We start from the raw sequence: 15,261 nt of genomic DNA, 5'->3' as shown, positions 1-15,261 counted from the left end.
TGTTATAAATATTGGCTTCAAGTTCCAGCAAATCAAAGAATTAAAAATTAAATTTTCTTGAGCTGGGGTATAACTCAGATGCATGAGGCTCTGGGTTCAATTCCCAGCACACACAAATTAAATTTTCTTTAACTTGTTGATTAAATTAACCATATTATAGTATTTACCTTCTATAAAGATGTGAGGGAGAAAATAAACTTTATTTAATATTTCATGATACAAAATCACAAGCAGTTTACATTAATATTAAAAGCATCAACAGCAGTGGTAACTAAAAATTCTCAGCTATATTTAAGGAAAGAAATTTTACATACACCACACAATTATGTGACTCTGATATTTTTTATTCCATTCTACGTGCTACTGCCAAACTACCCTTTGTTAAACAACACTTTGATCCTGTCAATCCTCCACCCCCACACCTGCTTTCCCTGCTGCCTACACTTCAATTCTAAATGCCTCCTCAGGATGCTTCAGGCAAGGTGACAGAGAGGACAGCTACTGCAGGATCAGATGCAAGAACAGACCTGGATCCCAGATGGAGTATTAAAGGCACCCAGGATGGTTCCAGGCATCTCCAGTCCTAGGGAAAGCCCCAGGAAACAGTAATCATCTCTCCTTCCCTCCCTCTGGTTCGGAATCTCAGGTTCTAACACTAGCTTAGCAAACCTGTAACATGTTTCCTTCTCAATAGATCAATACTGAATCTCTTATGTTATTAAAAATAATCACAAAAAATCCATTTTCTGATATGATACATTGAGATTTTTAAAAGGCAGTATTTTTTATAATATACAACATAAACTTTTTAATGCCCATAAAAAATCTGAAAGATAAATAGATGGATAGATATCTCACAGGGAATGTAGCTCAGTGGTAGAGCATTTGCCAAGCATGGTTAAGGCCCTGGTTTCATTTCATTATTATCATTTGCAGTACTTTTCCCCAGTACTGCAAATGATAATAATAATTTGAACTTTTCTTCATTATTCTGTATTTTTCTGAATTCATTTTTATGATGATCTTGTAGTACTTTTAAAATTAGATAAACAATTACATGCTGTAGCATGTAAGAAGCTTCAAAGTACTATGCTAAGGAAAGAAGTCAGGCACAAAAAGTCCACACATTTTCTGATTCTATTTATATAAAATGCCCAGAAGAGGTAAAGCTTTAGACAGCAGTCTCTACATGATTTCCAAGGGTTAGGGAAGAGGGGTAGGACTGATGGTCAGTAGTGACAAGAGATTCTTTCTGGAGTGATGGAAATGTTCTGTAATTAGATAGCACATAGTGATGACAGTTGTGCAAGAGAATGAATGTACCAAAATCAATGAATTATACTTTAAAATGATGAATTTTACACTATGTGAATTATCTCAACTAAAAATATTTTTTTTAAAAATCAGACAAAACAATCACACTATTTATATTTAGGTAAAATTTAACAACAAATAAAGAAGCTTTATAATTTTGTGTTGAAGAGGCTACCCTGTCTGTGTAACCTTAATAATTTACCACTTCTGGGCCCATAGTAACAATACTTCTCTCATAATACTAATAGAGGATCAAATGAAAATATGAAGGTATTTAGAGCAGTCTGTGACATATAATAAGTGCTACAATAAGTGTTGGCTACTGTTTTTTTTTTTTTTTTTTATTAGCATCAGTGTTGGAAAAAGGTGTTGAAAAACGAGTACTTGAACCCACTGTGAGTGTACATATTGGCAAACCTCTCATGTGACCATATGTATTGCAATTTTAGTTATCTTTATCCTTTTACCCAACTGTTCTATTTCTAAGAAATGATGATGAAGATAAAAGGAAAAAATACCAAAAAATATATACAAGACTGTATATATTTTCATAACAGCAAAGGAAAAACAGGAAACCAACCTAAGTGTCCATGTGTTAGGAAGTAATTAAACAAATTATTGATAAAATATTACACAGATATTAAAGTGTAGAAATACATGTAGGAATATGAAATGGAGAGAAGACTAAGACCCACAGTGAAAGTGAACAAAAGGTTATTAAATTATACATACATGTTTACATATATATTTTAGGATTTTGCAAGTACATTCAACAGGCTTCCTTAATCAACCATTTTTAAAAATTAATAAATGTGCCTAAACAAAAGAAGAATGCCTTTTAGGGAGGAAAGAAGAGAAGGAATGGGATTGTACTGGGAATTGGAATAGAGAAAACTACGCTGTATGCATTTTATGAATATGTCAAAATAAACTCCACTATTATGTGTTAACTATAATGCACTAAACATTTTTTAAAAAAGAAAAAAAGGGCTGGGGCTGTAGCTCAGTGGCAGAGCGCTTGCCTAAGCACATGTAAGGCACTGGGTTCAACCCTTACCACAACATAAAAATAAATAAATAAAGCAAAGCATGCTATCCATCTACAACTATTAAAAAAAAAAAAAAAAAAAAGAATGCCTTCACTTCTATTTCTAACCACTTTTCCTTAGTGTCTGCAAGACTAATAGAACAGGGCCAGAACTCAAGAAACTCACCCACAGAGACAAAAGACCATAAAACAACTGGCAAATTGGCACTGGAGAACTTTTTCCTAGAGTAAAAATTGGTGTAATAATCTCTCAACAGACCACATAAATTAAATGACGCTCATACAAAATAGCACTGAGAAACCGTAAAAGATTTCTTCCTCCTTGGCTGAAACTACCAAAAATCAAACTCAAAAAGACATTATTAGTACAACCTTAAGCCCCAGCAAACTGTAGTAGTAGAGTTAAAAAAGAAAGAAAAAATGCCTAGATTTAATTAAATCGTAATTTAGGAAGTGCTTATGCTTAAACTTAAAGAAGCAAATAATAAAAGGTAATACTATCATCAGTACTATCTAAAAATTTTTCTCAAACCACTTTAAAGAGGTAGGCAGTAGAGAAGCTATGAAAAATGAACAGACACTAAATAAATAAATAAATGGACAGATGTAAGACTGAGCTGACTTGTGAACAAAAGAGAATCTATTAAAGATATCAATTAGGCTGTGAACAACAAAATTGTTAACAGGAACATCAGCAGTTTAGTTTCACTTGCAAACAATATTAGATGAAAACTGATACAGCAAAATAAACTGAACTTCAAAATCCCAAAAGAAGATGTAACCTCTAACAGTAGGTCCAGTACAAGTAGAAAAAAAAAAAAAAATCAAAGCAAACAACTAATATTTTTTAAGAAAGCAAAATTTTTCTGTTATCAAATGAATTTCAGCACAAACATTAAGAGATTACAGAATAATAATCTGAGCCACTTGAGAAACTGAGGGCTGAAGGATCACAAGTTCAAGGCCACCCTGGCTAGGTCCTTTAGCAACTCTGTCTCAAAATAAAAAATAAAAAGAGCTCAGGATGCAGCTCAGTGGTAGCATACCAAAGGATTCAATCCCTAGTACCACAAAAGAAAGAAAAAGAGACACATTACAGAAGAAAATGGCAATTATAGATTGTTTTATATTTTTCCATATTCCTCAATTTTTCTACATAGATTATATACTGGTCTTTTAACAAAAAAAAAAAGAAGAAGAAGAAAAAAGTGTATGTTCCCACACACACACTTTTTTTCAACCACAGAGAAGAATGAATATTTCCTTAAAAAGTGAGAGAAATGGATTGTGGTTGAAAATATAATACCTTCCCAAAGTTTCTGAAGGCAGAATAGAATGTTAAGAGCTTGACAACCTTAACTGACTTTTGAAAAAATGATGGGGCAACTGATCCATGGAAAATATATGACACTTTTTAAAAATAAATGGACTTGAAGAGTAACAAAGGATTTACAATAAATGAAGTCACCTAATAAAAGTATACACTAGGAGGATTTTAAGATTTAAACAGAATTTTAAAATACATGAAAAGTATGCCAAGTTCCTCATACCTCATTTCTCCCATGAGAGAAGCTAATAATAGAATTAATAAAGGAATAATGAAAATAGTTCTGTTAAAACAATGTTTCTAACGATGTGAAAAAGGAGGGAGGAAGAATAAATGCTTGAAGTGACCTAACCCAGCTTAAAAGAAATCGAGCTTTAAATTCCATTAAAGAACCACAGAAGAGCCAGCCATGGTGGTGTTTGCCTGCAATCCCAACAACTCAGGAGGCTGAGGCAGAAGAACCACAAGTTCAGGGCCCGCCTCAGCAACTTAGTGAGGCCCTGTCTCAAAATTAAAAATAAAAAGGAGCCTGGCAGTAGAGCACACCTATAATCTCAGTGGCTTGGGAGGCTAAGGCAGGACGATTGCAAGTTCAAAACCAGCCTTAGCAACTTAGCGAGACAATCTCTAAACAAAATATAAAAAGGGTTGGGGATGTGGTTCAGTGTTTAAGCGCCCCTGGGTTCAATCCCTGGTACCAAAAATAAAAACATAAAGGGCTAGGGATGTAGCTCAGTGGTTAAGCAGCAAACTGGTTAAATCTCCAGTACCTCAAACCCCCCAAAAATGCAGTACCCCCCAAAAAATAAGGGAAATTAATAGCAAATATGAATTTAAATAAAAATGGATGGTTATAATTTTGGAAGACAGTAGCAAATGTTGGTGAGGCTATAGAAGAGAGACCACACATACATGACTGGTGAAAATATAATATGGTGCCACCATCCTGAAAAACAATCAAGCAGTTCTACAAAATGTTCAAGTTACCATGTGACCCAGAAATTCTACTCCAAGGTGTATTACCCAAGAAAAAAAAAAAATAAACAAACCTTCTAGCTTTACTGGCTCTTAGTTGACTTAAAAATCATTTTTGGAGGTCACACAGCTGAGCAATATATTATTACTCTCCCACTAGCTTTGCTGTAGATAACACCTCTGCATGTGGGTTATGATGATAATGGTTGCCTAGGCTACTTCCCAGGGACATCAAGGCTGCTTTTGCTGAAGACATACCTCTTCCTTTGGCCTGCAGACATCCAACAGGATGACTAGACAAGAGAAACAGGCCTGGCATTTCTGTCTTCATACTGTGTCTGTCTCCTTTGTGGCCCAGGCTTTAGATGCCTACAGCCACCATGACCAGAAACAGAAGACCATAAAAGAAGGGAAAATAGGTGGCACCTGAGTTCCTAGAGGATAACTATTCCTAAAACAGGCATAAATAATCCTCCCCTTTATCAGCCTATCTCCATCCTGGTTATTCTTACCCCATATCTGTAACTCCTTAACTCCCTAGAGTTGAGAAGCTGTTTTGCAAGCACTATTGCTTCTCCTTTCTCTGGCTACTACTGAATAAAGCTCTTTCTTCTCCTCTCACTTGTCACTCTCTGGAGTCACTGGCCTTATCAAGCAGCAGCCAAATTGGACTTTTTCTTGGTTTCAGGTATATACATACCCAAGAGAACTGAAAACGTATGTCCATACAAAAATTTGTATATGACTGTTCAGAGCAGCACCATCTATAATAGCCAAAAAGTGCAACAACGCAAATGAAATAAAATGCGATATTATCCACACAATGGATTATTATTCAGAAAAAGAACAGAGTGCAATGGAAGTTACAAATATAGGCAGGAAAGGAGTTCAGACAGGTAAGGACAAGGCACTACAGAAATAAGGATTTGTATGAACTTGGCAACTATGAATAACAGGAATGAGAGAAGGAATGTTCATTTACTCCAAACAGGCTCTCCATTCCAAATTAAGAGCATCACAGTTCACCCAATCTATATAGCAGCAGAGGCTAAGGCAGAAAAAAAGTGAAGGAAACATATCAGTTGGATGAGGGCCATCAGAGTAAAGAAGTGGTGACTCTAGTTCATTCTGGCTATGTGGAAAGAGCACCTAAAGCTTCTGGAAAGTCCAAGTTTACAAGAGAAAGCAGAAATCCAGTCTTTAAAGTGAAACCTCTATTTTTTTTTTTCTTTTTCTTTTCTTTTCTTTTTGGTACTGGGGATTGAACCCAGAGGCACCACTGAGCCATATCCCCAGGCCCTTTGTATTTTTTGAGACAGAGTTTCCCTAAGTTGCTTAGGGCCTCACTAAATTGCTGAGGCTGTCCCAGAACTTGCAACCTTCCTGTCTTAACCTCCTTAATCGCTGGGATTACAGGAGCCCCAGTTCTGTAGATTTTTTTCTGTAGATTTTTAATGGTTAACAACCAATGCAACTTTTTCAAACACTGCCTAGGCCAACAGTTCTCTTAATTTTCCCCATGTTATTATTTTTCACCATGCTTCCAGTTCCTTCACAGTTCCATCTTCCCCAATTACAGACTATTTCTAAAATCACAATGTCCAACCCTTTAAAAGCCTACCTTGCTCTGGAGAACAAATGCCAAACTTTCACATTAGCCTTAAAAGCCCTTCCACTAATGGTGGCAACTTGTACTGCATCTCCTGCCTTCATTCCTGCCCCCTCGCCCCAGGGCAATATTCCCAAAATACTCTTCACTTTCCCACCTTCAAGACTTGCCATTTCCTCGGCCTAGAATACCCTTCCCAACTCTTCTCAGTTGCTATGTTCATTCTGTCTTTAATCCATCCCACAAATAAATATCCAATGGGCAATTAACTGTGCCAGACACTATGCTACACACTGTCTATACAACGCTACACCAAACAGGCAAAAATCCCCACCTTCAAGGAGCTATATAAAGGAAACAGATAATAAGTTAAGAAAAAAGCATGAAGGAAGATTAAGATGGGAGAGAAGACGGAATGAGAGGTGCAAAAAGTTGCATTTTTTTATTGCTTTTTTTATTTTTTAGTTATAGTTGGACACAATCCTTTTATTTATTTTTATGTGGTACTGAGGATCAAACCCCAGGGCCCTGCATGTGCTAGGCAAGTGCTCTACCACTGAGCCACAACCTCAGTCCCCAAAAAATTGCAATTTTAAGGCATCATTTTGAAGGTGACATTAGAGCAAAGACTGAAGATGAAGGGATAAATAACTGGAACAAGAAAGTCCCAGGCAAAAGGAATATCAACAACAAAGGCCTCAGAGGCAAAAGTGTTTCAAGCTAACATTCAACTCTGTCTTAAAACCCAACTCAAGTGCCACTTACTCTGGGAAACTACTTTTAATTTCTAGAATCAGAATTATTCATTTCCCCAACCCTGTATCTGTTCCTTCCTTCAGGCACCTTGTACAGTGGAAACCCTCCTTTTGAGCATAAAGAATGATCATGATCAATCAAAAGTCAGTTAAAGCAGAAAATTATTCACAAACAACACATATTTTAACCATTTTAACTTCAAATATATACCTCTTCTTTGAGCATGAGTATGTAGATAAACTACTCTGATAATCCATTGTCTATGATGTCCCTTGCCTTTAAGTAAAACAGGGACTTAGAAATAATTGAAATGTTTTCTGGGAAATTCATTTAAAAACTGACAGAGCTCTCTCACAGTTTAAGTTTTCTTGATCACAAATGCAATTCGCTCAAAGGCAGTTCTTTCAGCACCATGCCTTCATCAAGTCTTTCCAAAGCATTTCATAAAAATAACTTTGTATCCATATTTCTTGATTTGTGTAATATTTATTAAGTTATACTCACAAGTACCAGTGGCATACATAAGTTTGAATATATATAACTAACTCTTAGAGAACAGAAAAATCAAATGATACACATGCCAACTACAGCAAACCTACCAATTTGAGCCTCTGTATAATAGTTGTGGGTATTGCCTAATATGGTTTACCAAGGAAATGATTAAACCAAGATGTCAAATCAAACCCAACAAAGGATTTGAATAGATACTTCTTCAAACAAGATATACAAAGGCCAATAAGCACATGAATATTTGCTTAACATCATTAGTCGCTAAGGAAATGCAAATCAAAATCACAGTAGTACACAACTTCATACCCACTAGAATGGCTATACCAAAAAAAAAAAAAAAAAAAGCAAGCATAGAATGTGAAGAAACGGAACCCTCAGACATTAATGATGGGAAGCATAAAATGCTTTGGCAATTACTCAAAAATGTTAAACAGAGTTACCATGTGACCCATCAATTCTACTCTTGTACACCTAAGAGAACTGAAAACATAAGTCTACACAAAACTTGTATATAAATGTTACAGCAGCATTATTCATAATTAAAAAGTAAAAACAACTCAAATATCCATTAATGGAGCAATGGATACACAAAATATGGTACAGCCATACAGCAGAATATTATTGTCATAAAAAGTAATGAAGTTCTAATACACGCTACCATATGGATGAACACTAAAAACATTATGGTAAGTGAAAGAAATAGACACAAAAGACAACACATTGTCTTTATCCAAAATAGGAAAATCCATAGAAACACAAGGTAAATTAGTAGCAGCCAGAGGACAGAGAAAAGTAGAAATGTAGAGTGACTGTTGACAGGCATTGGGATTCTTTTGGGGGTGAAGAAAATGTTATGGAATTAGTGTCTAACTTTGTGAATATACTAAAAACCACTAAACTGTACACCTTTAAAGAAATTTAAATGCTACTAGTGTTCAATAAATGATTGTTAGTGGAGAGAAGGCAGGCCCAGGCGTACTACTAAGCAGACATTTCCACCAGAACACATTTGTTAGAGGCCAACTACCTCTGTCAGACTCTGGCCCTGGAGGACAGAGATGCCTCACATATATTTACCTTACCACCTAGTGTATCATAGTAAATCAAAGTTCACTAAATTAATTAATATCCAGGAATCTAGAAGAAACGTGTCCTGATCCAGATTCCACAATAATTAGAAAAACTCACTTTTTTATCCCCCAAAATTCTAAATTCCCACTAAAATGGCACTTCTCTTAATCTGACATTTATTCTATCCATATACCACAAGCCATTCTTACCATCATATAACAATCCAGAGGGCCCATGTTTAACTGCTGTGACATTTTTTTGAAATATTTTTTATTTGTAGATGAATACAAAAACTTTATTTTTTATGCGGTGCTGAGGATCAAACCCAGTGCCTCACTCATGCTAGGCAAGCACTCTACCACTGAGCCACAACCCCAGCTCCACTTCTGTGACATTTTTAAAACCTAGTTCAAATTCTCTACCTTATGTCTATCACCAAATGCTATTTATTGGGCTCTTCATGTGTTCTTCTGCCGCTTTAGCATATTCCCTAAGATAGAAATGCCTCATATGTTTCATCTCAAACACCCTAAAGAAAAAAAAAATTTCTAAATTAAAAAATCACTTATTCATGTTAGAAGTGGAAAAAAAAAATCACACATTTTGGGTTACCTGGTCTCCTGAGCTCAAAGTCCACCTTTCTTCATAAATGTCATGGGTGCCAAACTTTTTTTCTTTGAATGAATAAAGTACTTTCTCATATGTTAGAATTTGAAAGGAAAATAAAAAGATAAAAAAATCAAAGGTAATAACCAATAAGCCTGTCCAGAATGAGTGGCATACTGAGGCAAGAAAACAACAAAAAAGGGCTATTTAGAGCAAGAAGACATAAACAAAGGACCCACTGCTTAGGGAAGATGTCGTAATATCAAAAGACAAAAGGACAATGCAGACCCATTCAGCTTCTTTGCTTGTCTTCATGAAGGAGCCTGATCTTCAAACTGGAAAGGTTAGAATTTTAACAAAAGGGAGCTAACATCTAAGATGAGTAGCTTGGATAGTGGACAGAAACGGAATATAAAACTAGTTCAAAAGTATCTACTTTCTGATCAAATTTAACACTGCACAATACTTAAAAAACTTTCACATCCGACAAAAAAAAAAATTACTCTAACCAGTAGTTATTTAAGCTACCTTGACAAGGCAGCAGGAGTCAGAAATGAAAAGAATGCATCCTCAATCTTCAAAAAACGGGACATGTAAATCCAGAAAAGCATCTATGGGTTTTCTTGCCACATATTAGCTAAAAAATTCTAGAATAAGTAAATAACAAGTCTTTGAATACAGTTTATGGAAAGCCACCACGGGGACCTTTACACTAAGGCAAGCTCCACACCTTTGCTTTTTGATAGGATTACTAAAATGGAGAAAAAAAAAAAAAAAGATACAGACATTTACACAACTGATTCCAACAAGACAATCTGACCAAATCTTTTAATGAGTGTATGATAAACAAAATGGAAAATGTTGAACAGCGGTAGCTGGAAAATCTGTTGAACTCAACCAAGAGGATTTATAGCTGGTTGAACATATCAGTGACTCATGTATCAACATCAACCAACTTTATAGGAAGTCTCCAGTAAACATCACAGGGTTCCACCCTTTCCCACAATCTACATAACTTCTGTTAATTTAATTAAAAAATTAATAAAGTCATAGACCTGCTCTTCACTTTGTACATGCCTCAAAGCTTAGTGGCCCAACATACACAGTCAGACAGAATAAAGCTCCAGAAGAGTCAAGGTGGGCTGAAGTGGTGATCCAAAAGCAAAAATGAAAGTCCATAGAAGTCAGGGCCAGCATTTAGATTTTAAAACTCAAATACATGAACAAGTATATAACATCATTAAAAGACCTACACACAATCTTCAATTGCATTAACAGATGCTTATATCCAGGCTGTCTCAAATAGTTCTCAAGTTCATCAATTAAAAAACACACGTATTTCCATATGAGTTTTTCCCAGTCTTCATCCTTTAACAGTTACAAAAAGAATCTATAAATTTCATTTAGTTAATACTTTAGCTTCAGACCTAGAGTCATTCAAGTGTCTCTTAGGACTAGAAAACGTTTTATTTGATCAGTCTAATTTATTGACATTTTTATCAGTCACAAATATTCCTTGAAAGAAGGCTCTGATATTATTAAATCGAAGTCTCTCTTATAATAAAAGAAACCAAAAACAAAAAAATTAAATAACCTGCCCCAAGTTACCCAGCTGCTTTTTACCAACGGCCATGACTCCTAGATCCCATGCCCTTTTCCCCACATCATGTGGGTTTCCAGTTCTCTATTTCCTTTTTAAAAACAACCTCTGCATTAAAGAGTTAGAAGGCATACAGAAAAGAAAAAAAAAAAGAAAATCAACCAATACACACCATATTTTGTTAAAGACAACTTTGCTTAGCAAAAACAAATAACCATAGCATATTAGTCTGTAAAATATTTTGACATGTGTGATCACTTGCAAGTTTGATAACCAATATTTGTTTTTTCTAAAAAGGCACTCTAATATACAAATTGCTTTTTATTCTTAAATAAAGTATGCTTACTTATTAAAGCCCTATCTCATATCCCACTTACCATTAGAAAAAGTTATTTCATGGATGGAAAGGCTTTTAATGGACATGCCATTGTTAACTGTTCTCAAACCCCATCCCCCCCTCATAAAACATACCATGTGAAATTATTATAAGGTTTTAGGCCTTCAAACATAAAAGGCAGGCCAAAACCTTAGCCCTGGGCTGAGACCCCTCTCTTGCTCCTTCATCAGCCCTCCCCTCTACCCCAAAACAATGCCTCTTCAGAGCCAGAAGGTACAAAGGTTGTCTGGCAGGCTAGCCAGCAGATTCCTGGTGGCCTCCTGTCCATCCTTCTTCCCCCTTTCCCTGGGTTTAAAGACTAGTGGTGGTTTGAGAACTGACAAAAGGACAAGTTAGTAAGCATTATCTTATAATTAGTAGTATCTACTAGGCCAGCCTCAGGACCAACCCACCCACCCCCACCCCGGAAGAGACCTGGATGCCTTTCCTTGCCCCAGGCCTGAATCCTTGGGTTCCTCTGGGACCCCTTTAGAAAGGAAGAGGAAACTTAAATGCCCCGTACCCTCCTCCCCGGTGTCATCCATTAAAGCCCCAGCAAGCTCTTTGTTTCCAACAGCTGTGGGAGGGCAGGCGGCCTTGGAGAGAGGGGAGAGGTCATTCCCTAGCTCCCCTGCCTGCCAATCTCTGGGCTCTCCCTCTGGCAAAACACAGAGACACAGGCACATCACCCTCTCCTTTTTGCACAACCATCTTAATAACCCAGGGTTACGCTTTGCTTCATAGGGGGCACTCTCTGAGGCCTAAATTACCTGTTTTTATACTCAAACCCCACACAAGATGACTCCCTGGCCCCCTCCCTCTGTAAACGGGGTTCACTCTAGGACTCCTATCCCTCCTCCTCAATGCAAACGCCAGGGGGACTACCTGAGCCCCAGGCTTCATCCACACACAACACACAAAAACACGGGTCACTTTCTGAGCCCTGGGTCTTTCCCCACATCCAAAGACCTGGGGACACTTCAAGACCCCATCCCACCTCTGAACCCGAAGGTGTCTCACACACTCTCTCTACCGCCACCCGCGCCCTCGGGCCACCCGTTCCAACTCCTACAACGAGCCGGAGACCGCGGGGCACTCCTCTGCCCCTGCGCCTCGCCCCCAGCCCCTCACCATCTCCACCACAGCGCTCTCCCACAGACGCCAGCCTGGGGCCGGCCGCCCTCCCCGGAGCCTTCACAACACAAACACGCGCTCCCGCGAGCACACCCACGACCACGCCGGGAGCCCCGGCCGCCCGCCCCGCTGGGTCCAGCCCCGCCGGCTCGCCAGGAGCGGGGCCGCCCTCGCCCAGCCACCCGACATCCACGGACGCACGCAGGCCACTCCCCGTCCCCAACGCCGGTCCCCAAGCCAGCACCGCGCGCTCGCGCCCTGCCCTCCGCCCTCGCGCCAGGGTCTTTCCCAGCCCCGCCGCGAGAACCCGGAACGGGGCGACGGCGGAGGGAGGGGCCCCGGGGCGGGCTCCGGCCGGTCCTACCTGAGCAGTTGATGCTCTTGCCTTTGCCACCGGGACAGTCCCCGCCGCCGCCGCTGCCGCCACCCGGGGACTGGTTGGACGCGCTGCTGCCGGGCAGGGAGAAGGCGAAGAGCAGAAGCACCGACGTGTAGCAGCAGAAGGCGAGCGGGGGCGCGGCAGCCAGCCGGAGCGGCCCCTCAGCGGCCGCGGCGCCCATGGCTGGCGCCCCTGGACGGCGGGAAGTGTAGGGAGCTGCAGGCCGGGGGCATCCAGCCGCGCGCCCAGAGCCCCGCCGCCGCCTCTCTCTGCCTCCTAGCAGCCGCGCCGCTGCACCCGGGAGCAGCCCCTCGGCATCCCCGCCCCACACGCAGCGCCCGCCAGGCCCCGGCCCGCAGCGCTCGGGACGAAGTCGGTGGGTCCCGGCGCGTGCGAGGGTCGCGGGCGCGCGAGGGAGCGCGCGAGGGTGCGAGCCCGCGTGGGGGAGATCGAGACTGGGGGCGCGAGCGGGCGCGCGCGCGGTGGGCGGGGGTCGCGGGGCGGGGGCAGGCCCAGCCCCTCGCTCGTCGGCTCCCTTCCCTTTGTGTCCGCGGCCGTCGCCACCGCGTCACAAAGACCCCGGCCCGCCCGGTGAGGGGCGCGTGACTGAGCCGCGGGCGGGAGGGGTGGCTGCGACCCCGCCCCGCGCACACCCCCAGCGCCCGCGCCGACAGCTCCGCCCCCGCCCGCGGCCGGCAACGCCTCCGGGGCTGCTATTGTTCCTGCGGCGGGGCGGGGGCCGGGCGGGGGGCGCGCACCTCTCCGCCGCCGGGTGGGCTTCGCGGTGCCGAGGTGACCTAGTCGGCTGGGTTTCCCTAACAGACGTCGTCGCTGCCCTTTGTGAGCGTTTTTGAAGCGTTTCCGTCAAACGTTTTGAAACGCTGGGAAAGAGGGGCAGGTGGGCCACCCTCTGTTCTCCAGGTGAAGAAACGACCGCGGAGAGGAAAAGGTGACTTGTCCAAGGTCACACACCAAAAAATGGGCAGGATCGGGATTGGAACCCAAGTTCTGACTCCAGCGGTGCAGTTCACAGAGATGAGATGCTACGTGAATGGCTGAATCTCTAGGACCTCACCCCCACCGGGTTCCCAGATGCGCCACACCGACTGAATTTAAAATACTTTGGAAAGTCTGTATTGCTCTCTCCCCCTAATAACAGCCAAGATTTAGAGAGGACTTGCTGGGTCCGAGGCCTGGAGGAAGCTCTCTGCATGCGTTTCTCTCCAGTTCTTCTTTACAGCCTTACACGGGAGTTTTCATTCTCATCTACAGATGAGGAAGTTGGGACCCAGAGACTTCATGATCTGCCTCTCAGACCAGTGTTCTTCAGGCCACATCTTGCTAGGTGATAACCCAGACATAAGATCCTGGACTGAATTCTCGGAAAGTCTTCTGCCCTCTTCATTCCATTATACTGCCTCCTATCTCAGAAGGAATTTTTAAGTCTCTTTGAAAAACTCACCAGTTTAACTCGTAAAATTAAGAAATGTGTGGGAAATCCACAAAGAAAGCCGCATCAGGAAAAATGCCTTCACTGTAAAAATGAGACAAAATACTTACATAAACAGATAATAATAAAAAGCTGACTGGCTTATTCACAAAAAAAGTGTAGACAATAAATATGTGAAAAGAGAATTAAAGCCATTAGTAATAAAAGATAAGATAAAATTCTGTCCCCACCCCAGGATGATTAACAAGAAGTGACAAATCCTCCAGCTGTTAATTTATACTCTTTGGGAGGGCAATCTGACCATGAATGAAAAACCTTTAAAATGCATTTACCCTTTAATCTAGCAATCCCACTTATTGGAATTTATCCTACAGAAATCAGAAAAAAATATAAATAAGGATGTTTACCAGAGCCTTTTTACAATAGTAAAATATAACCTAACTGTCCACCAGTGGGGACTAGTTAAATATAAAGTATGATACATCTCAGTATGTTGGCCTATAATACAGCTTTAACAGCAATGACAATTAGGTTAATGTTTACTGACATGGAAAAAAGCAGTAATGAGGGTGTATAAGAAAATCCTATTTTTCTAAAATGTACATGTGTACACATCCATAGGAAAAAAGTCAAGATGACTATACAGCAATGGTTATCTCTGAGAAATAGCTTGTGAGAAATAGTTCCTTGTCCTTTATGTTTTTCTGTATGATCTGAACTTTTTTTTGGAAGCAGGGTTTTAAACTCAGGGTACTCTACCACTGAGCAACCTCTTCAGCCCTTTGATATTTTGAGACAGGATCTCACTAAGTTGCTTAGAGCTTGGCCAAATTGCTGAGGCTGTCCTCAAACTTGCAGTCCTCCTGCCTCAGCCTCCTGAGCTGCTGGGATTACAGGTGTGGGCCATTGCACCTGGCTATGATCTGAATTTTTTCAGTGACAGTTTCTTATCGTTAAAATTTTTAAAAATTATTTCCTTTTAAATTATGTCTTCATTCTGCTATTTACATAAATAAATTTGCAGTTTTTAACATTAAGATTTGCCTCAAACCTCCAAACTGTCAGCAGTGTCATGGCAGTTGTTACAACTACAACTGAACTTCAGA

At 40.5% G+C, this 15,261-nt stretch overlaps 1 protein-coding gene across 2 annotated transcripts in view; it reads right to left on the bottom strand.

The window, feature by feature from the left end:
* Tmeff1 (transmembrane protein with EGF like and two follistatin like domains 1) overlaps positions 1 to 13,314 on the bottom strand; it is a 90,826-nt gene extending 77,512 nt beyond the window's left edge. Inside the window, exon 1 of one of the 2 annotated variants that reach the window (XM_027930954.2) lies at positions 12,691 to 13,314. In XM_027930954.2, coding sequence (XP_027786755.2) covers positions 12,691 to 12,886 — 196 coding nt within the window. In that variant the 5' untranslated portion in view covers positions 12,887 to 13,314. Of the gene's footprint in view, positions 1 to 11,193; positions 11,280 to 12,690 lie in introns of those variants that run through there. The other variant, XM_071600782.1, reaches the window with a different exon arrangement.
* Positions 13,315 to 15,261: the final 1,947 nt, after the last annotated feature.

Source organism: Marmota flaviventris, chromosome 13 (assembly GCF_047511675.1).
Source record: "Marmota flaviventris isolate mMarFla1 chromosome 13, mMarFla1.hap1, whole genome shotgun sequence".
Classification (NCBI taxonomy): Eukaryota; Metazoa; Chordata; class Mammalia; order Rodentia; family Sciuridae; genus Marmota; species Marmota flaviventris.
This window is presented reverse-complemented; position numbering and strand designations above follow the sequence as displayed.